At 60.1% G+C, this 22,263-nt stretch overlaps 5 protein-coding genes across 5 annotated transcripts; 1 reads left to right on the top strand and 4 right to left on the bottom strand.

The window, feature by feature from the left end:
- Positions 1-185: 185 nt before the first annotated feature.
- On the bottom strand, positions 186-1,931 carry HRG_11608 (fungal zn(2)-Cys(6) binuclear cluster domain-containing protein; the record flags this gene model as incomplete). Its single annotated transcript, XM_044870078.1, has 4 exons — positions 186-246; positions 341-536; positions 615-702; positions 801-1,931. The coding sequence occupies 4 exons, from the start codon at positions 1,929-1,931 to the stop codon at positions 186-188; spliced, it is 1,476 nt and encodes a 491-aa protein (XP_044714975.1).
- Positions 1,932-3,392: 1,461 nt separating this feature from the next.
- Positions 3,393-5,050, bottom strand: HRG_11607 (helix-loop-helix DNA-binding domain-containing protein; the record flags this gene model as incomplete). The annotated part of the gene is made up of 4 exons (XM_044870077.1): positions 3,393-3,566; positions 3,615-3,766; positions 3,827-4,822; positions 4,894-5,050. The coding sequence occupies 4 exons, from the start codon at positions 5,048-5,050 to the stop codon at positions 3,393-3,395; spliced, it is 1,479 nt and encodes a 492-aa protein (XP_044714974.1).
- Positions 5,051-15,305: 10,255 nt separating this feature from the next.
- HRG_11606 (tetratricopeptide repeat domain-containing protein) lies at positions 15,306-17,335 on the bottom strand (the record flags this gene model as incomplete). Its single annotated transcript, XM_044870076.1, has 3 exons — positions 15,306-16,426; positions 16,496-17,108; positions 17,162-17,335. The coding sequence occupies 3 exons, from the start codon at positions 17,333-17,335 to the stop codon at positions 15,306-15,308; spliced, it is 1,908 nt and encodes a 635-aa protein (XP_044714973.1).
- Positions 17,336-17,894: 559 nt separating this feature from the next.
- Positions 17,895-18,978, top strand: HRG_11605 (brix domain-containing protein; the record flags this gene model as incomplete). The annotated part of the gene is made up of 2 exons (XM_044870075.1): positions 17,895-17,908; positions 18,015-18,978. The coding sequence occupies 2 exons, from the start codon at positions 17,895-17,897 to the stop codon at positions 18,976-18,978; spliced, it is 978 nt and encodes a 325-aa protein (XP_044714972.1).
- A 545-nt stretch (positions 18,979-19,523) lies between these two features.
- HRG_11604 (fungal zn(2)-Cys(6) binuclear cluster domain-containing protein) lies at positions 19,524-21,007 on the bottom strand (the record flags this gene model as incomplete). Its single annotated transcript, XM_044870074.1, has 2 exons — positions 19,524-20,885; positions 20,939-21,007. 2 exons carry the CDS (start codon positions 21,005-21,007, stop codon positions 19,524-19,526), a joined length of 1,431 nt encoding a protein of 476 aa, XP_044714971.1.
- Positions 21,008-22,263: the final 1,256 nt, after the last annotated feature.

Here is a 22,263-nt window from a genome sequence, read left to right as displayed (position 1 = left end):
GGGGAGCCCGTGCGTCTGCGTATCACCATTCGTGTACAAACTCCGAACCCGTACATCCTCGTGCCGTGCCTCCAGATAATGTACAACCCGCGGCCCGAGCCAGCTGGCCTCTATGTCCCGATGTTCTCCTTGATTTGGTTTCGGAAAGCCTTGCGTCATGGGGGCCCAAAGCAGTCAACAAGCGATCAAACGGGTATTGCAATATCCCCCTCCATGAAATGGTCCATGGCGTCTACCCCGACTTGCCTACAACACAACAGTCAGCAAGCGCCTTCCAGCACGCCCAAGATAGACCGCCCAGTGTTTCGGGGGAGTGCTTGCGAAAGGGGGTGCAACGTACGAAGTCAGTATGAGCCGTGTAAAGTCGTCCAAGTCAGCCGGTCGGCCATACATCCAAAAGTCCTTGAAGCCTAGGTTCTCGATCCAGTACTGTGGCTTCTCGCCCCACGCGCGGTAGAACTCGACAGAGCTAGCCGCGTCCCAGAGGTGCTTCGAGGCTGTGAAACTTTGCGGTTTGGTCCACATCGAGCAGTCGGCTGCAGACGACGTGTCAGTTTCTGCGCGTTGCTTTCCGCCGGTGGAATGAGTATTGCAAGGGGAGTAGGGATGCTTACGTTCTTCCGATCTCAGCAAGCAAAATATGCACATGAAGGCGTAAGAAGCCATGATGCTCCGTCGCACGCTCTCGAGAAAGATCCAGCTCTGAAACACAACAGCAGTCAGCGAAACCTGTACTATCGAGCAGACTGCCAGCCGGAAAGGGTGGGATCAGGGGAGATGGCGCTCGGCCAAAAACCTACCTCCCAGCTCTTGGGCGGCACGTCCCTCGACGGCCCTCTCTGCGTCATGGCCTCCTCCTCGAACTCTCCCCTGAGGCCGGCAAGCTCCTTTGTCCAGGCCAGCAAGACGGGAACCTCGCGCTCTGCCGCGGCGCGCAGACCGATGTCGCCATCGAGGAACCTCATCAAGTTGACAACGACCAGCGCCTGGACGCGGGCAAGCTTGTCGACGGGCGAGGCGGCGCGCTCGCCCTCGCGCTGGATGTCGCGGCTGGCGTCGGCGACGAGCTTGACTGTCCAGGCGCGGTTTTGCGGCGAGCGGGCGCCGTAGGCCGTGGCCGCTGAAAAGGCCGACAGGATGGGCTTGGGCAGCTGGCCGGCCCACAGGCGCGGGTGCATAAAGGGCAGGGCGCGGGTGCTGGCCAGGGTGGCGGGCAGGGAGGAGAGGAAGGCGACGATGAAGCCGAGGCGGGTGCGGGGGTCGTGAACCTGGAGAGGGTCGACATCGAAGCAGGATTCGTTGGCCTTGAGAAGCGAAAGGTCGCGCACGGGACGCTGCTGCTGCTGCTCTGGTTGTTGTTGTTGCTGCTGCTGCTGTTGCTGTTGCTGCTGCTGGAAGGACGTGGGAGACGCCTCTGCGGTCGCCGCCGGGGGCCCAAACGGCAGAGGCGGGAGGTCCATCTTGCTATTATCCGGGTAGTAGCCCTGTAGGTTCCAGGCGTCGCTGCCGCTCGAAGCCGAGGCGGCGAGCAGGTCGACAATGGAGAAGTCGAGAGACCCCGTGGTGGCGTCGAGCAGGCTCACGTCAGTCCGCAGGCTATCCGGGCTGGTGTCGGAGCCGAGGGGGTCGACCATGTCAAAGGCCATGTCGAACTCGGGCACCTCGGCCGCGACGCCGGGGGTGCTGCCGGCGGATGACGCGGATGCCATGCCTGCGGCGGCAGCCTCGCCGGGCGGCGGATGCGGATGGCTGTGCGGCGGCATCCTCTGGTAGACGCAGTCGAGGCCCTTTGCCGCGCACCGCGAGCACCGGGGGGTGCGCTTGTCGCAGCGGCGCTTGCCCCGGACGCAGGCATTGCAGCTCTTTTGCCGCGTCGGGGCCGTGCGGTCTTCGCTGGGCCCTGCAAGCAAGCCGCTCCCTAGGGAGTCCATTGGAGGTCGTGTCTCTGTCGCTCCGTCTCGCCAAGACGGCCTTGCCCGGACGGCACGGGAGGCTGCAGTCGGGAGTGGGAGTGGCGCTACCCCCGTGGAGTAGGAAGGAGCACAAGATGGGAGTCGTCAGTCGGTAGGTGGCTCACTTTGTGGTCGCGAGGTGATGATGAAGAGGGAGTGTATCGATAGGGTATCTGCCAATCTGCCAAATGCTACACCATGGACGGTTGCTGACGACGTTGGCCATCCAGCCATCCAGCGAGGTACCTCGGCGCTCGGGTCCGATGGGGAAATAAACTCCGCCGCCCGAAGCAGCCTTTATTAAGCAACGGGGTCCGCAAACTCCGCAACTCCGCCATCCTGCTCCGCGCCGGCGCCGACGCGACTTTCAAGCACTCAAACAACATGATAGCAACTGCGATAGCGAGTGACCTGTAATACCAGAATCGGGCCATCCAGCAACGCTGACCGTGTGCCCTGTCTTGCCTCTGTCCCTTTGCCCTCTCTTGAACTTGGGCATGCTTGACGCGGGCATGCTTATTCAAGTCCTTAACCAGGTGCCATGCCCCGTGAAAACACACTTACATAGATCTACTCGTACACACAAGCAGAGCTCCTCATGATGCAGCTAGCAGCCACCGCCATGCCTCCATCTTGACACCACACGCTCACTCTCCTCCCAGGCCGAGCTCAATCATGGCAAGGCGCCTGGTCCTCGGCACGCTTTCTCTTCTCCTTGCCTGTGGGCGTCAATTACCGAGGACAATGCCGTCAGCTACTCCGTACATCGCACACCCCTCGACATCCCCAAGGCGTCCATCCCCCCGGTCCTCCCCTTTTTGGTTTTTCAAATCCGTCTCAGCAAATGGGTATCTACGCCCGGCTCCATCTCTCGTGCCCTCTCCAATGTCGCGTCCCTGGTTCTGCCGAGCCGTTCCAACCGTGCCTGTACTCGGGCCCGCCAACGGTCCCTTTCCAGCCATGCAACTCGCTCCTCCCAGGTCGCGGAAAATTACCAAGGTTTTTATCTGATACACTAGACAAAAAGAAGCAAGACGCCCCTCTCATTGTCGTGGGAATGTGTGACGAACGGGACACAGCCCGAAAAGGAAATTGAGTCAAAGAAAATCGAGTCACCACCGTCGTGTGGTGCGTCGGCCCGTGTCGCCGACAGTTGTACATTGGCCGCCATCCTGGCGGTCCAGAAATAGAGTCGACGAAAGGGTAAAATCGAAATGAAGAGAGAGGATGATGATGGCACCATGGCGACACAACCGAAGCGTCCCGGATGCAAATGTCTCGTGTATGATCACGGGGCAGCGTCCAAGACTCCATGTCTGCGGGTCCCACCTGCCGACGGTGCCATTCAAGTCATGGCCTCTGTGCCTGTCGTTCAGTCGTGCCTCGGCTTGTTGGACATGGAAAAAGCGAGCATCGTCAAGAGCTTTCGCGTCACGCCGCTCAGTATCGCTCGTGTCGGTATCCATTGACGCGAGGTGCCTCGTACTGGACACCAGTCATCGAGTCTGGTCCGTTGGGTATGCTGTTGCTGATGGACCGAAGCGGTGGCAGCTCTGTGCGGCTTGCGCCAGCGTACGGATCGGACGTGTACGGTCCAGGCTGTGAGCCCTGTTGCTGTTGCGGATGGGGTTGCTGCTGATGCTGTGACGGCGGTGGTGGCGCCGGCCCTTGAGGGGGATGGCTGCTCGAATGTGCGCCATCCCCTCGCAGGCTGTGCAGCTCGCGGCGAAGCATCTCGTTCTCGGCCAGTGCGGTGTTGTAGTGGGATTGCAGCAGTCGAAGATGCTCGCTCTGTCGCTGGTGCTCCGCAATGGCTGCCGAGAGTGTCAGCACGGAGGACGATGCCGCGATCAACGAGCCTCTCCCATGTTTACCTTTAGTCAGGATCTCCCACTTGGAAGCTTTTGATCCGCGCTCCTGGGGCATCAGATCCCGCAATTGGTCAAATAGCTCCTTCATTTCAGTCCGTCGCTTCCGCTCGGCCAGCTTGTGGCTGACCCTCAGCTCCGGCGTCCGACTGTAAGGCTGAGACCCGGTGGCACCGTTGTTTTCCTCTGCCTGGAGGTCACTGAGCTGCTTATGCTGCATGCTATGGTGATGAACGGGCGGGAAGTCGGTCGTGATGTGGGACAGGCGACCGTGCTCCGAGCCATCCTCGAGTCTGCGCTGACCGGGCGGCAAGCGTGATTCCGTGGTGAATTGGCTGCTAGCAATCGACTCGGTGATGCTGCTCCGCCTCGAATCATCGTACAGGCCCGGCGGCCCTACTCTCTGAATCTCCTCCTCGGGGAACGCCCATGCTTGACCCTTAGTCGGCTCCGCGGCTCGGGCAATGTGGCCGGTGGCAGGGCCTGTGATGGCTGGCGCCGTCTTGACCGTCTTGGGTTCCGGATTTCTGTCTGCGCTCGGCTGGTAGCCGTTTGAAATCCTGTGCACCGACAATGCCTCGAGCCCGGGGCGGGGGTTCCGTTGGGAGTGGAGAGTATTCTGGATCGACGTCGTGGATTGGTTGTTGCTCGTGTATGGCGAGCCGCCCAAGCGCATGTCGCTGAAGCCTTGGTTGATTCTGCTGTCAACGCTCTCGCGCCTCGCCGCCGAAACCCCAGCCATGAGATTATCCCCCAACGAGGCCCCGCCGTGGCCCTGCGACTCGAGTGACGTCGGCCGATCGAATCGACGCTGATCGAGAGCACCAGGGCTCGTGGGCGAAACCATCGAAGCGACACTCATGTTGCTAGCAGAGGGGGAGACGAGGGCTTGCGGCACCATGTTGGCGGCGACAGGCGAAGGCGTCTTGTCCGCAGACGACGACTGGTAGCCAGAAGCAGTGGGGCTGAGCCCGTTGACGATGAACGAGGCAGCCGAGGTATCTGTACAGTCGGGCGTGAGCAAAGCATGGGGGCGCGGGTTCGAGGAGGAGGGGGAGCAGCCCGCGACGTACGCTTGCTAGGCGCCTCGGCCGTCGAATAGAAGCCAGAGTCGCGAAGCTGAGGCAAAGGAGCCTTGCGCGATGGCGGCTGATCGTCTTGGTTGAGGATGTTTGTCAGGCCGGCCGCCTTGGCAGGCGCAGACCGCTGCTGCTGGGCGTGCATATCCATGACCGTAGTCGAGTAAAACAAAAGAGACTAAAACAGAGGGTTGAGTTTTTCTGGGTACGGCGAGTAGGAAGGTCGAGAAATGAGGGAGAGGAAGGTGAAAGAGGGAGTTGAAGGGGGAGGAAAGATGAAGAAGAAAAATACAGAGGCGAAAAGATGAAACCGCCCGTAGTCGCCGAGATGTCGTCGAAAGGGAGTGTTTGTCGGCAGCGTCCCGATGGTTGTCTGGCACGAAGGGGAGACACAAAATGGTTGGCACACACGAGACGCGGATGCCGAGCAAACAGACGCGAGACGGGCAATTGGCGTTTGCAAGGTGGTCGCGAGGCCGACGACGAGCCAGAGATAGGGAGAGACGAGAAACAGAGGAGCGCCAGACACCCTCGAGAGGGAGGCGGGTAGGAAGGCGGACGGCAGGAAGGCGTCAAGAGGCCCACGAGCGCACCATCAAGACTCGAGTTTGCGAGGCCGAGTTGGTCGAGCTGGCGCGATAAACGTGGTGCATGACCAGGGGCGGCGATTGTTTGGGGGATGTGATTTTGGCTCGACCCCTCCTGTTGCTGATCCGCGGTTGGGGGGGGGGGGGGCGGGGAGTGAGAGAGAGAGAGAGAGAGTGAGAAAGTGAGAGGGGAGAAGAATGAGGGAGAGGCGAAAAGTTGAGGTTGAGGCGAGGCCGCCGAGCAAGGCGTGGTAGGGGAGAGAGCAGAGTAGGAAGTACGGATGGAATTGGGAATCGGTTCAAGAGGCACGGCAGAGAAACGCTGAGCAGACAGGGACACCACACCCCAGGAGCCCCCACCTGTCGACATCCACAATCTCTGAGGTACCTTGGCCGGGGAGGGAGGGGGCATCATCCGTGGTACCTTGCACATGGGGGGGCACTGTATGGCCCGCTAGAGGCAGTGCCAACACCGCTGGCCGAGGAGCTACCTGGGAGAACCCCCCCTGGGCGGCCGTAGCCAGTTTGCGCTAGGGCTAACACCGACAGACTTCGGGGGGCGGGTGTGGGCGCCAGGGAACGTGGCCCTGCGGGGAGGATTTGTGCCTGCGCTGTTGTACGCAGTAGGTACTTTGTACCACATCCATCCTCAATCCCATCTGCCCAGTAATAGGTAGGTACAGTACAGTACATGCATTCACACGTGTGAGGACGCAGCAGCACCATTCTCGTGCACACATGAATACCGACCGCATACACCAATGCACACACAACTTTAGCTACCGACCTACCTATGATGCAGTCCGCGTTGGGAGCTTGGGGGGAGGGGGCGGCCATCAGGGCGAGGGTCGGGCCAATGCAACCACCGGTACCCCTGCAAATACCACGCACAACCTACGGCCACGGGTAAATGATCCACGTGCGGCACTGTGCATGCGTCGTCGCGGGTCCTGCCAGTCAGTCAGGCTGCCTCCGCCTTGCCAAGAGGCGTGTCCAAGATACCGTACGTTAGTATCTTGGCAAGAACAAGGCGATGAAAACGGCCGGGCTACATGTGCCTGTCCAGCTACGGTAGGCCCTCGGCAGCTTGGTGGGTGCTCGTGCTCGCCATGTCGGCCTTTTCAGACACGCGAGCATGTACATACAGAGCGACTATTAATTATGTGGGCACTCCGGGACGCAAGGCAAGTACCCAATGTAGGTAGTAGTCCAAGGCACCCAAGAGGGAGGTGGCAGTAGGCGCGAATCGGGACTCAACGTCTATTGTGCCCGGCCAGCTGCGCACCGGTCGTCAGGAGCTTCTCCTCTTCTTTCTTCCGACTGATTGCACAGAGGACGAGTCCCCGCGGGGCGTCTGGGCGAGCGAGAGGAGAGGGTTGGTTGCAAGGAACAGAAGCCTGTGTCAGAGGAGGAACAAGCCTCGCCTGGGGCCTCCCACCAACGACGACGATTGCTTTTTTTTTGTCATTTCGTTTTGTTCTAGGTAGGTACGAAAGTACCTCTGTGTAGGTACGTACACCCTGGCTCGTGGATGAAATGGGGACGATGAAGTGCCCCAGTCTAGCTAGAGAGCCACCCTTGCCGTTTGGGGTAAAGGTCTTCGCACCAAGGACCGGCTCTCGGGACTCTGCGCCAGCTAGGACTTCGGTTTATACCGGTACTGCAGGCGCTGGGGACTTGCGGCTGGCCAGGAGATCCACAGCCCAGGAAAATTGGGTTTTTGGGTCCGTTGGCAGACGTGGTGCAGATCCTCCTTGTACCCCCAAAAGCCGATGCACATGGAGACTTGGTAGCAGCCGCCCGCCGGGGGCCATGTGTCGAGGCACCCTCGGCCTCGAAACACGCGGAGCACGACGCCCTGCAGCCAAGGGCGCAGTACACATGGGTCGGCAAAGCAAGCCAGCCCAGAGAAGGAAAGCGCCCGGCAACCAAATCCTCGGAACATTTCCGAGTGCAGCAGCCACTTGCAGTTCTACATGCATGAATGAGTACTGTACCTGCCCTCTACCCCCCAACCAGTCCGCAGGAACTTTGGCGATGCTACGCTTCCTCCTACAAGCCGTGGGTACTGCATTAGGGACCTGCCACGTACAGGCATGTGCGTCGGCTGCCCAGGGAAAAAAACGTGCGTGGCGTGGCATCCTTCGGCACGCGCGGGTCTGTCGCCTGTCAGGAGGTAGCACATTCTTATTAGCAGGAACCTCGAAAGCGCTCTAAAGCGCTCTCAGACTTGATCTCTCCAACTTGCGGCCCGCGGGCGGGAGGCAGCGCTCGGACGAGACAGACCGACAGCACAAGGTTGCCTGTGCACGGGCACGGGCACGGGGGCGTTCCCTCTCCCATACCCCCCGGCTAGCACGTCGGGAGCTAAACTGTGTGGGAGCCCGGCGCGCTGTCTGTCGGTCCACGGCGAGGAGGGCCGGCGGTTGACTTGCCCATGTTCTGTAGGTATATACAGTACATGCACAGCAGCGGCAGCAGAAGACACGACGATTGTCGTGGTGTCGGGATAGTCACAGACCCGTCGTACATACATGCCTGGATCCGCAAGTCTTGATTCCTCCGAGCAGGTACTGTGCATTTAAGGCGGGCGGATGCACGGATGAGATGCGGCGACGTTGTTAGTCACGCAGCAATGGGACCACGAGCAGTCTTGATCGCCTCCGAGCGCTGTGGTAGGTTCTTTTGTGGGGCCCCTCCCCCGTGGAATAAAGGTCGGCCGTCTGGTTGCAACCACACGTTCTCTTGCCGCTTGATGCTGTACCGAACCCATTGCCCACAGACGGTCCGGGGCTCCGGCTTCACGAAGGGGGCGACCCACGAGTCCCCGTCTCTAAAAGGAAGATGCCAGGGCAGCATCAGGCAATGCCTCTACATGCGCACAGTATGTATAAATGATTACTTGCACCGTATCTGCAAAGTACAGTACATGCGGAGGATAGGTACCTAGATAGGTGCCTTAAGTAATACGGAGAGCACACTTTGCAGTGCTGTTGTATACGTACCATCACGGCTGCAAGGCATGGGCCCCCTCCTTCCCTCCTATCACCATGAAGTACTGTACATACAACCCCCGCCGCCCGTCGCGTCACTCTCCGATTGTTCGCGGCGGATGGGCGGCAGCAATGCTCCGTCGCACGTACAGTAGAGTACATCCATACTTAGGTATATGTAGGTACATACGCGCCAGGGCATCCTGTGCAGACCTATCCAAGACACGGGGAGGGCCTGTGTAGGCACTTCTGTAGACCGCACTCGGCCGAGCATGGTGTTTTGCTTTTTCCTCGACAGCATACATTCGTCGTACGGGAGGAGGCAGACGCGGCCTCTGGCGTGAAGAAAACGGCCGCTAACAAAGATGCAAAGTCGTGCGTATCAGGACATCGTATATGCATACATGGGCGTCGGTGTATGTGTGTGGCATTCGAGGCCACTCCCGGCATCCACACGGTGAATGGGCTCGGGACCAGGCCAGATGCAAACAAGCAGTTCGAAAGCTAGAAATATGGACACGACCGATGCCGTGGGCATATATTAGTAGGCTCTGTCATTGGAGGCGTTGCTACTAGGTAATACCTAGGAACCTAGATACAGTACCTAAGTCAAGTACGGAGAATTCATGTACTGTACCCGTCACCCACCACTTCGGACTCCGTGCACGCAGGAGCTTCATGTCAGCAACGTGCAGCACTACAGGAGCGCGTGCGCCAGCTGTGTGCGTGTGGAGGATCAAGAGAGGGGAGGGGGGCCAGAAAGTGTAACCAATGGTCGCCGTTCTTCTCGGCCTATGACAGCCTTGTGGCATCAGCCCGTCACACCCCTCCCGTACCCCGGCACGCGATGCCGTCACATGCATGCATGCCAGCAGCTGGCCGCGGGCTGTTGGATGTGTGCCTTTCTTGCCACGATCCTTCCCGGGATGATGTTGAGAAACAACAAGCTCGCCCATACTGATACATACACATACATGCATACGGCAATCTCCTCTTGCTGGGCATTCCGCCACAACTCGAAGGGCAGCACCTCCACGTGGCGGCGGCTTGCTCGGCTGCAATGGGATCCCTCGAGGTGTTTCTTTTCTTTTTCAAGCTGCTGTGGCGGTGGTACTCCCTCGGAAGGTGCATCGCACTGCCCTCTCCCCTCATCTCAGTGTCGCGGCCACAGGAAAGAGTCTCCATGCTTGCAGAGGCATGCGTTCAACGTCCGGTTCGCATCCCCACGAGAGGGGGCGGGAACAAGGGCCAGGATGGGGCGTCGGGCTAGCAGTGGCTTGCTGGGCGAGCCGGGGACCCTCGTGCCGTCTGCCGGGACAGGGATGAATCAGATGCCATGGACCTTTTGGCTACGCCAGGGGGCTGCACGGCAGGCGGCCCGTGCATTTCCCGAAAGCCTTTGCGCTCACCCGAGCAATGCGCCATCGACTGCTCGCCACGTGAAGTTTCCTCGTCCCCCTCATGCCTTTCACACCCAGCCAAGCGGCCATGGCTTCAAGCCGCGCGACGCCATTGGAAAGCCATCCACGCGCGAGAAGCAGGCATGGCCCTGTGCTGCGTTCATCTCCTGGCTGTGCTCGACGGGTTCGCGACGACATGCAGCCAGCTTGTTTCGGGGTCTCCTTGTTCCGCAGTGCCCAAGGTTGACATGGAGAGGCCACATGCCCATGGAGCCTGTCAACCTGTGTGTACTGTACTTGTACTGTAGGCTGCATGGCACGCACACGTAACCAGTCCTCCCCGATCAAACAAACTCCCTTCAGACCAGCAGATTGCTTTGATCAAGGGAGCCAGGGGGGCAGGGACGTGTGTCGCCTCTCATCTCTCTTGTCGAGGCCAAGACATGGCAATCTTGGGACCCTGCTCCGCGACGCAGCTTTGCTTTTCATCGAGACTTGAATATCCTCGCCGAAACGGCCCCGCATCGCATCGTCGGGCGGTGCGGGAATGCTGAGCCCCTGTTCCGCTGCTGAGGATGGATCCGCACCGTGTTGCTTAGCGCCTTGCTGCGGCAAAGGAGCATGACGGCGTCTCGATGACGGTACCTGGGGATAACGTTCAGCCGTCTGGGCCGCCATGTGTGTCAAGCTGCCGAAGCGGGCAAGACGCATCGTCATCAATAGCGTCTGCACCTTTGATTGAGGCGCAACGTGTAGTATGGAGGCTGGCCTGTCGTGTCGCCCGTTAACAAGTCACCGCGCCAAGCGCCGCGAGAAAGCGTACTGTACTGTATCTTGTTTACATGCACAGACGCTTTTCCAGGAGCCCTGACAAGCGTACGGAGTAGGGATCGAGACTATATATGGCTGTTTAGCACTGTCGGGTAGCGTGAAGCAGGAGATGATATATCATGTCAGCATGTTGAAACGACACAGTGCGCGAAACGACCACGTATCCAAACACGGCGCCTGCTGGCTCGAGATACCCGGTACCTCAGGTGCGGGCAGCAGCGAGGTTTTGTGTACAACATGACAGCGCGCAACGTGGCGAGCTGAAATCGCTGGGACGCCTTGTGCCGAGTACCTGGCCAGAAAGTACCTCGTCCCGGATCGAAGCAGGGTCCCGAAAACCCTTGTGGCTATCCGACGCCTGCCACTCACTCTCACCGTCTTCATCTCTCTGCGGGGGATCAATAATCAGGCCAGATCAGCAAAAGGTCTGAAAAGCAACTCCTCGATGGCGAAGCGTATGCAACGAATCGTCAAAAGAAACATCACCAAGGGCTCGCCGCCTCTTCCCCCTCCTGGCCGGCTCGAGTTTTCCTCCACGAGCGTCCGACGACTTGCTTTTCCCCTCCCTGGACATGCGGCCACGCGAGCATCCACCAACGACCCGCGGCCAATGGATGTCTGGTGGCGCTGCTCCAATGGTTTTTAGGACAATGGCGAACAGACAGGCACGACTTTGTGATAGCAGACGGCCTTGTTCCCTCCTCATTGCCCCGGGGAGAAGAGAACAGCTGCCTACCTTGGTGCGGCGCGATAGGTTCGAGCATCGGCGCTGTCTACTCGCGCGGTTGGGCCGCTGGGGGACATGGCAACCAACGAGACTCTTCCCCCGACGCTTACTACACGCCCCCACACGGTATAGACGTGCCCCGAGAAACCAAGGAGCGGGAGCTTTCCGTTGGTTCGCGTCCGTGCAGGGTGGATTGCCCAGCGCCGCCCACGTGGTTCGTCTCCCCTCCCAAAGGGCGCTTTGAGAGAAGACATGTCGACATTTCCCCGACCTGTCTCTCCGTACAGACATCAGGGTTCGAATAACACTGACCAAAGCTCAACTGTAGGTTTGCCAACATTTGAAATGTCTGGCGCCACCTCTCGTGTTGAACCACCCCCGCCGCACTTGCGACAGCCACTCGTCTCTTTCTGAGAGGCGCCGTGGCACCTTGTGGCCACGGACGGCATGCCGTTGCTCATTTTCCCGGTCAGCCCGTAGCGGGTGCCGTCCCCTCTCCGATCCCTTGGGGTCGGTGGTGATCTCATTTCATTCCGCGCCGCGGCTCGGCTCGACGATGCGCGTCCCGCCTCCGCGCCCTGTTCTGGGGGCGTGCAACTTTGTCGTGCTCAAGCGCATGAGGAAATCACCATTGCTCGTTGAGGCAGTCTCCTGCAAAGAAGCAGGGTTGTCGCCGCCGTGATCACGGCTGTCCTTCGCAAAACATGGCCTAGAATCGCGATCCTCTATCAAGCACACCCCTTGGCCTGGCACCCGGCCATGATCGGATGGACTGACCGTGCACGGCCTGCAAAGCAAGACGAACGGGTGGGATCCCTTGTCCACCATCCTTGCGAAATCGCATCCGGCTTCGGTTCTCCTTTCCGAGCCTGGAGGCGATTTCGCGAACCCGAATCATGGCACGCATTTTGGCCATTTTGGCCCGTGGATGGCTCAAATCCACGAGAAGGCCTCCCTGGCCCTCTTGCTTAGACTGGGGTATCTGGGGTAATTTGCCACGAAGTTGTCTCTTTCCTCCCCGCCAAAGGACCCCATATACCAGCCTATCACAACCGTCCTTGACCTGAGACAAGCGCCTAATGCTGGCATGCGAAAATAGCTTGGGCCGGCTATATACATACACTCCGTCTCTATTTTTTCCATGGCTGTCTCGAGTTGCTTTTCTTTTTCGCCTCTTCTACGATCCCTCATCCTTGATCTGTGACGCAATGCGAAATGTTTCTTCTCAAGTTGTATGTACGATTAATGACGGCCCGCCTGTGTATGTTTCTCCCGAAACGACACTAGGACCCCTCGAGGGCATTTCACAGTCTTCTCGGCGGGAGAAGCGAAATGGGTCAACGTGGCTTTGGTGCTGGCATGGCCACCTGTTGTTCCCCCATGCGGCCACGCACAATAGCCTTGTCAACGACGTGCCAAGCCAACGACCGGCAATCAGGTTCCCGCGATCGAGAGTGTCCTTTGATGCCATGAATGGCTGATACTGTCGAGATATTATGATGGCGGAGCAAGCTGGAGGCATGTCCCCGTTGGGACCCTTGGAACCGCGCGCAACACCTCCGCGGCAAGTCGAGTCCGGCTTGCACAGATATGGTCGGCCGGCACGTTACATCGTCAAAGTGCCTCCTCTCGGTCATGGCTTAGCCCGGGGGCTGGCTAATTGTGTGCCTGCCAGGCATCGCAGTCATATCTGGACTTCCTGAGCGCGTCGCCAGTCGACGAATTAAGCCGATGCTAGCAAGGGTGCCGTCTTCTCCACCCCTTTGGGGTTCGGCTCTTGGCGTGCCTGGTTGCCGTCTGTTGATTCCGTGACACCCGGACGAGAGCGGGCCTTGGGCTCTTCGAGGACGCCTGCAGTTCTTTGGGGCTCTGCACTCGACCATGACCTTGATAAGCATCTCGACTTGGCACCGAAAGCCCGGGTCGCCGCCCTCTCGCCACTGTCATTCCGTGGAACAAAGCACGAACGGATCTGGTGTGATCGATATCTCAAAGTGAAAAGCTGCAGCCTGCCCACTACCTACCGTGGTCAGGTCCACCGCAGCGTCGACCATTGAAGCCCCCCGGGGGTGGGGATAATGGGTGTGAGACATGCTGTACGAAGCATATCGGGCGCTAGGAGCAAGGACGCTCAGCGTTGGCGACTTCAGTTGCTTCTGCCGGCTCGCACGCAAGGGCAGGACTCATCTAGTCATGTGCCCATCCTTATCAGTCAGTCAAGGATTGAAAGTGCTTTGGCAAATCTTCACTTTGTCGCCAACGCGCAGGTTAGATGGCGCATTGACGCTGTCTTCGGCGGTTCGTTAGGAGGGCGAGGTCGCCCGAGACATGGCGCGCCGTGAAATAACACTGCTAAAGGAGAAGGTTGACTCGAAGGTTTGGGTACAACAGCATTGGCATGACCAACTGCCGTGGGCGCTGCATCTCGAGTGGCGGCGGAGGACGAACCTCTCTGGCATGGTGAGACCAACAAGGACCAAGGAAGCGCTATGCCAACCGCATAAACAATATCGATACCCATGCGACAGCCATGATGCACACAATTCACTCGCTTCCACTTACATTTGCTCGCGGAAGAGGAAAAAAGGACACGAGATGCTCGCTACTCGCACCGGCAAGCCTGCCTTGACGGGTTTATGCTTCGCGTGTTACCGCCGTGTGTCTTGAGAGGACGGCTATGGGGGCTCTTGCGCCGTCTCGCCTCGACGGCCTCGTACAGGACAGGCTTGGACGCCGACTCCTCCGTCACATCATGTCGAACAAATTCCGCGGCCAGGGCACGGGGAAGAGGCCGTGCTTCCTCGTCGCCCTGTGAGACACCCAGCAAGGAAACCTACACCAGCCAGACCACTCGGGAAACATGCACGCGGTAAGCTGCAAGTGACATTCTTATGGCCCATCGATTGGCCCGGAGTCCCACCCCGGCGTTACAAGGGACTAGCGTTGTGGTCTTGCGGCCACCTGTTTCGAAGGTAGAGATCCGACTTGAAGATCTAGAATTCTGAGCTCCACGGTATAGCGTTTCGAATTCCCGTGTTGACGAATAGTAGCCCATTTTGATTCAGTGTTGTTTGCGTCTTTCTCCCCCCTCGAGGGCGGAAACATGCCGACTAGCTAGCGCCCGGTGTCCACGATTCCACACGCCCACGGTCGAGAAGCCCGCTCCGGAACGTGGGCGGTGGTTATTTCGAGTTAGCGGCAGGCAAAGCCGCCGCATGGGGATCCTAGGACAACATGGACGCCCTGGGGCTAAGCGGGTGTGCTGCGCGGATGCTGGGTCAGCTGGAAAGCCTGCCGCGAGGGCACCGTGCTCCTGGAACACAGCTCCCCCTTTCCCTCGTTGGGTAGACGGCACGGCAACGTGCTCTGTGCACACGCGCGCTTCTCGTGGCAGCCGGCCCGCGTCTTGTTTCTACTTTTCCTGTCGAGCTGAAAATTACTTGTTGCTCAGACGACAGGTCTTGCTCGGACGGACGCATACCGGAGTGCTTATGCCGTGTCAAACATGCAGGCTCATGCTTAAGCTCTGGGGATCTCCAGGGTACCAGTGGACTAAGTTGTCTTGCCGCCATATCTGCAGCAGCGAGAATGTGCTATTCCTTAGCCGTCTATGTGCAGCCCCTACAGTCTCTGACGATACAGGCCATCTCCCGATAATTCACGATTCCCTCGACGCTGGAGACGAGAAGACATGAAGCCCCGTGATTTCCCCTTCCTCAGCTCCTATCCAACCGGCAAAATGTGAATATATATGTACACGGGGACCAAAACCCTCTTCTCTACACGTGGCCCCGCCATGCCTTGCCTCCTCTAGACTGCCCGTTCCCTGTCGTCCCCCTAAGAGGGGAAAAAAGGAACGGCAACGCGCTCAAAAGTCAAACTCGGGCCGGAAGACGTCCGGGTCGACGCCCGGGACTGTCTTCTCGGCCAAGTCCCTGCGACCCATCTGAGTGAAGACGCGGCGCAGGGTGTCGTAGAGGGTGCTGCTACGGTTCTGTGCCGACATGCGGTCGAGGGCCTCGTCGACGAGCGGGGCGGCGTCGTTGCCGAGGATCTCGTAGGCCTGGGTGCGGCCCGACGTCTCAATCGACTTGTGCATGGCGAGGGCGGCGAGGAAGTGGCACGCGGCTTCCTGGTGGCAGTTGATGTTTATGCAGCTGACACCGAGGTTGTAGCGGGCGCGGACAAAGTTGGGCGACAGCGAGAGGGCCTGCTCGTAGGCGGCAATGGCCTCCTCGGAGCGGCCGCTGTTTGCGAGGGTGGCGCCAAGGCGGTTCCAGAGCAGGTGGACCTGCTCCTGTTGGTTCGAGGTGCCGAGCTCCGACGAGTGCAGCGCCGACTGGAAGCAGTCGACGGCCTTGTCGTACTCCTCAGCGCCGTAGAAGAGGACGCCGAGGCCGACCTGGACGTCCGGGTCCATGTGCTCGCCGTCCGGGCTCAGCTGCGCCGCCTTGATGAAGAGGCCCGTCACCTTGTCGTGGAGCATCTGCCGGTCGGTGAAGCCCATGTCGGCAGGCGGGTGCACGTCCTTGGGGTCGAGGATGCCCGGGTACTTGACCGAGAGCCAGCGCTCGAGGGTGCGGTAGGCGGTGCTGTCGTAGCCCTCGTTTGTGTACGACACGGCCAGGCCCATGAGGGCATCCAGGTTGTCCGGTTGGAGCTTGAGCGCCTCCTCCATGGCCCGGATCGCCGCCGTCTCCTTTTCGTTCTGCGCCTGCGCCTGGCCGAGGTAGACCCAGGCCTCGACGTGCGCCGGGTCCTGCTGGACGGCCGCCTCGAACGCCAGCGCCGCCAGCGACAAGTTACCGCCGTCCTTCATGACGAGCACGCCCTGCTCGAACGCGCTTTTCTGGTCGCGGAACATGTTTTCCTGCTCAAACATGTACTTGTCGATGACGGGGTCGCTGAAGCGGCCCCAGTCGCCCATGCCCTGGAAGTCGTGCATCATGTCGTTGTTCCACTCCTGGTCGAACTGGTCGAGGAATTGGTCTTGGTTGACCATGGACCTAGCAGCAGCTGTCTCAGCCTGGATCCCCTTCCATATGGATTCAAAGTCACCGAACTCATTCGTCTCCGACTGCATCGCCTTGTCCATCTCGTCGAGCTCGCGCTCCGCGGCGTTGGCCTCGTCCTGTTCGCTCTGCTTCTGCGCAGTCTCATTGTCCTGGAGCTCGAGCTGCGCAAACTGCTCCTCCCACTTGCTGTCGTCTAGCTCCACCAGCTTGCCCTTGCCCTTGGCGTCCGGTTGTTGTTGCGGCTGCTGTTGCAGGGGCTGGTGGTGGTTCTGGTACATGGGCTGGAACATGGACTGGCCCGCCATGCCGTATCCCATGCCCAAGTTCATCATGCCAACGCCGAGCATGGGCCGCTGCTGGGGCACCTGGCCCGACAGGTTGCTCTGCATGGGGCTGGACCGTGACGACGACGCCTGCGCGTTCATCTGGTTGAAGCGGGCAAACTCGTCTGCGCTGAAGTGCATGCCGGGGGGCGGCTTGAAGGCCGACGACGACGCCTCAATGCCCGGCTGGCTGCTGAAGTCGCGGGCCCACGAGGGGGACGCCGAGCTGGCGCGCATCGACGCCTGCTGGGCCGGGTTGAGCGGGGCGGGGCCGGCGTGCATGGGGAACTCTTGCGGATGGCTAGGCGCGCCGTTGAGGAAACCGTCGAGCATCTACAGAAGGTGATTAGCGGGGGGGGGGGGCAGCCCGACTCAAGGAGCCATACCTCGTCCTGCGGCGCATTGGCGGCCTGGCTCCGGAAGGCGCCGAGCTGGGCACCGGGAGGCCCCCTGGCGGCGAGGCGGTCGCGCTGCAGCGTCTTATCATCCTGGACGTGCTTCTGGAACTGGCTCAGCGGGTTTCCGGCCGAGGAGCACTCGGCCCCGCCCATGAAGGACATGGCGATGCGGCGTGGTGATGTCGAGAGGCTTTGGGCAGACGCAGTCAGGCCGGCATCGACGGTTGCGATGGAGCGGTGTGTGTGTTGTACGTATGCGGGCGCGCGTGTGACAAAAGAGACAAGCGGGATTCAGAAAAGTCCAGCCGGGAAGCACGCGGGAGGGGGTAAAATCGGACTCGCAGTTCTGTGATCTGTGGTTGTCGCCTTGGCTATGATTTTGGTTTGTCACGTCACCAGGCGGCGCCGGTGGGGAACAGTGCCGAGGCAAGTCGTCTGCTTCCCCGGCGGCGGCGGCCTAACTTGAATCGGTGGTCCGCCGGAGTACCGAGTACACGGACACCGGATTTTTTCCGATCCGCGACCCAGGCACGTGACTATAGTCCATCTCTGCAACGACCCGGCCACGCTTATCGATAACAGAGTGGGGGGGCTTTTTGCTAACTCTTTTTTCCCCAGGAGCCCGCCTTTGCACTCTGAAGTTGGTGATGAGAAGAAGGCAGACAAACTGTCGTCGGAATTTCCAGTTTTTGAAGCCTCGAGCGTCCCCAGAGTGTGCGCCATGCTTCGCCAAGTGTTAGTCACGAAACCCTCGCAATACGCAGTTTCTTTCTGCAAAATTGAAGATCAAAAGAAGAAGAAGAAGAAGAGAAGAAGAAGAAAACTGACATTCATACCCCAGGAAACCTCGCAACGCGCGCTCCAAGCGGGCCCTGGAAAAGCGCGAGGCCAAGCCCGTCGAGAACCCCAAGACATGCCTCTTCCTCCGCGGGACCAGCTGCTCCCAGGTGGTGCAGGACGCGCTCAACGACCTCTTTGCGCTGCGGCAGCCGCTGGCCAAGAAGTTCACAAAGAAGAACGCCATCCGGCCCTTTGAGGACCCGGCCTCGCTCGAGTTCTTCTCGGACAAGAACGACGCCAGCCTGCTCGTCTTTGGCAGCAGCCAGAAGAAGCGCCCGCACGCGCTGACGCTCGTCCGCATGTTTGGCTTCAAGGTGCTCGACATGCTCGAGCTGTACCTCGACCCGGACTCGTTCCGGCGCATCGAGCAGTTCAAGACCAAGAAGTTTGCCGTCGGCCTGCGGCCCATGGTGCTCTTTGCCGGCACCGCGTTTGAGAGCCCCGTCGCGAACGAGTTCACCCTCGTCAAGAGCATGCTGCTCGACTTCTTCAGGGGCGACCCCGCCGACAAGATTGACGTCGAGGGCCTGCAGTACATCGTCTCCGTCACGGCCGAGGACCTCGTGTCCGCCGTCGACGCCGATGCCAAGCCCGCCGTCCACCTGCGCGTCTACCTGATCCGCACCAAGCGCAGCGGCCACAAGCTGCCGCGCGTCGAGGTCGAGGAGATGGGTCCGCGCATGGACTTTCGCGTCGGCCGCCTGCGCGAGGCCGACGCCGCCATGCTCAAGGAGGCCATGCGCAAGCCCCGTGGCCTCGAGGAGCGCCCCAAGAAGAACGTCTCGACCGACTCCATGGGCGACAAGCTCGGCCGCGTCCACCTCGGCAGGCAGGACCTGGGCCAGCTCCAGACCCGCAAGATGAAGGGCCTCAAGAGGTCGAGGCACGACGACGTGGCTGCCGGGGCGGGCGCCGAGGGCGCTGCGGATGCCCCCAAGGACGATGCCAAGAGGATAAAGCAATGAGGGAGGCGACGACGGGAAGCTGCTTGGGATTGGAGTTGCGGCGCCTCGGTCGGGCGGTTGCTTTCGAGACACTACACATGCTTACGCTTACAAGGCATTTGTCGGTGCTGGCCATGTGCAAGAACCATATTGAAAAGAGTGAATTGTGAGCCTGGCCTTGTCCGGTGGCTTACCACAGCAGGTCTCGGTTTGACAACATGATATGGGCCTGGGACATGCCTTGGAGCTTATTTGCAAAGAATTTGTTCCATTGTAAAGACGTGGGACTCTCCCAGGGGAACCCTGATAGGGCTCAGCGTGGATCCCTATACGACTCGATGGTGGTGGCACACCATGTACGGTGTCTACCCGCAATTTCGCTTCAAATCATTGTTTCCATTCTGAACAAGATACTTTTTCTTCTCTCGCCCTTTTTTGATCATCTCTGGAAGCTCGCGTTGTGTACCCTTTGCTGCCTGTCTCTTCCAAATGACATTTCATGAGATGAGCCGCCCGTTAGATAGTACACCCATTCCTCACTCGCCTTCAAAAACACTTGTTAGACATCAATCGAGAGGTGCCACAGCCAAGCCAAACTCCCCGCCGCCGGGCAGGGAGGGGCTCTTGGGAGGTCGAGTCTGGCTCGTCAGCAACTCAATATGGCTCATCATGGTCTCGGCGAGGCCCCTGTCCCCCTGGGGCTGGCTTTCGCACTCGGCACCCCAGACGTCCGAGGGGATCTCGTTGCCGTCCCAGACCGAGATGCGGACCGGCCACTCAAGATGGCGCCACCAGGGGGAGCCTGGCTCGAGCATGCTGACGAGGCCCGTGACCTCGCGGCGGGCCACATTGTCGAGCCACCACACATTGTCCATGCGCTTGAGCAGAGCGAAGAAGCAGGCGAGAATGGCGAGTGCGCGTGGCCGCTTCTCCTCGACGACTTCGAGGAAGCGGCGTGAGACGCTGGCGGGAAAGGCCAAGGCGGCGGGGGCATGGGCGTTTTTGTGCGCCCAGTTAAGGACACTGACGGCGTGCGAGTAGCCCTGGCTGGTTGCCGAAACGCGCTGGGCGGGCTCGTTAGCAAGCTCGTCATCCAGGCCGTCGAGCAGATGGCCAAAAAAGGAGTTGGGACCGAGAGGGTTGAGATCGAGCTGGAAGCTGGGTTGAGAGTCAATGACGGCCTTGACAATGTCGCTGTGGCGGATCCACTGCCACGAGGTGGCGACGACGGTCTTGACGCCCTGAAAGGCATGGAACCAGGGCATGGGCAAGACGTAGCGACTGGTCGAGTGCGCGTTGCCCGTGTCAGGCTCGGCGTCGTCCTTGGCGAAGATGCGCGAAGCGGTCGACTGAAAAGCGATGAGGGACGCCGTGAGAAAGAGGGCCTCGGCATTGTGGGCGGTGATGCCGCGCTCGAGAGAGGCGCAGTACTCGGCCAGGGCAGAAGCCGTGTAGGCATGGGAGGCCCGGGCGAGGGCCACATCGCGCGGGTGCTGGAAGCGAAGGTGCAGGGCGGCGACGGAGAGGATTGCATCCATCAGATAGGGCCTGCCCTCAAAGGCCATCTGTGGGACGGCGCGCTGCCAGACATCCTCGGTCGAGGGGGGCCGGGTAAAGAGAGTCTTTGAGGTGCTGGTGGTGAAGTGATGTAGGAGCCGAAGCTCCATGAACCTGTCAACCTGTCGCGGGGAGGCGGAGGCGGAGGCGACAGGGAGAAGTGGCGTGGCCGGGGGAGCATGGAGGGAAGGAGATGGCTGCTGGGGCGAAGGCGCCTCGGAGACGGCGAGGGTGACGGTGGGCGTGACGGCTGCGGGCGTGACGGCCGTGGGCGTGTCGGGGACGGGCTCGTCCGGGGCGATGGGGCCGTCGAAGTCGCACGAGACGCCGTGCTTGACGCAGTTGCCGCATCGCGGGTGCATCTCATCGCACTGCCACGAAGTCAGTTGTGGCGCCTCTTGCAGACACCACGACTCAGGCTCACCTTGATCTTCCTGCCCTTGCACCTGCGGCATCCAGCGCGAGACTTTTTGTGGGAGCGCCGGGGCGGCATCACGAATAGGCGCGTCGCCAGCTGGCAACCCGAGGATTGACAGCACGGATCCTGGCTGCAGGCGAGGCTGGCGGCATGGCCACTGGAGGCTGCCGATTCACGCGTGCGCGGGCACTCAGAGCAGAGGATGGCCGAGAGGGGGGCAAGGAGGGGCACACAGGGGGCCCTTGGACGGCTGGTGCGACAGGGGGAGTACTGCTGGGCGTGGGGCGTAGGGCGGAGCCTGGCTATGGGACAAGACGATAGGCCATTGGGGCTTGTGGAGAGCGAGGGTCGATGGAGGTCGGCGAGGCGACCAGTCTTTGTGTGGCGATGCTGGGATGGAGGTAATGCGGTTTGCAATGCTGAAGAAACCTCGGGAGCTGATTGGACCGTCGAGGGGGGAGGAGCAGGAGGCTTGTGGGCAAAGGATGGTCCTGGACACCTTGTGCTGCGCTGCCAGCGGAGAACAGAGACGGCGGCCAGTGCCTCGGTGGAACCCTGTCGTTACCGCATCGCCTTTGCTGGCCTGAAGAGAGGGAGGAGAAGCGATGAAGTGACGATGAAAAAGGCATTGCGGTGGTGCCAGTGAGCTTAGTAATCAATCGATCTAAAAATCGACGACAGGGCAGGGTCCAGAGAACACGTGCTGAGGATGTGGGGACCTGGACCCCGGAACGAGGTCCGACTTTTCTCCGTCCGACCTGTCGTGGACGCCCTGTGTCTCTGAAGATGCCGCTATGACTGTCCACAGCGCCAGAGAGCCAAGCCCTCTGTCGATTGAAGATGCGTGGCTGCCATGAGGCGATTCCCGACACGCTACTTTTTGGCGACGACTCATGGACCAACACAAGGCCATGTTTGGGTTGGTTGTGATGCCAGACAGTTACTGCTCGCGCAACGATGGGACGGTGTCTATCGATGAATCAACGATGGCAGCAAGAAAGACTGGTTCCTCGAGTCTTGGGCCGTGCTACAGGTTGGACACGAGACTATCGTGTTCCACAGCCCAGTCAGCCGACTCGAGACCATGAATGACCCCGCAGAAACCAAAGGACGTCAGGACAACCGCGTCAGTATCCGTACATGTGTATGTATCGACATGAGACTCAGTATGGAGAGCCCAACGTGACCAAGCTTTGAGCTGTAACTGGTTCGTGGTCAGCATATATGTGCTTCGTGTGGTTGCCTGCCATGCCGGACATGCACGCGTGCATGCATACGGTTGGTTTGCTAGGCCGTGCCGTGCCGTGCCGGTTCCATCGGTACTCTGCAGA

Source organism: Hirsutella rhossiliensis, assembly GCF_020360975.1.
Source record: "Hirsutella rhossiliensis strain HR02 chromosome Unknown scaffold00021, whole genome shotgun sequence".
NCBI lineage: Eukaryota > Fungi > Ascomycota > Sordariomycetes > Hypocreales > Ophiocordycipitaceae > Hirsutella > Hirsutella rhossiliensis.
This window is presented reverse-complemented; position numbering and strand designations above follow the sequence as displayed.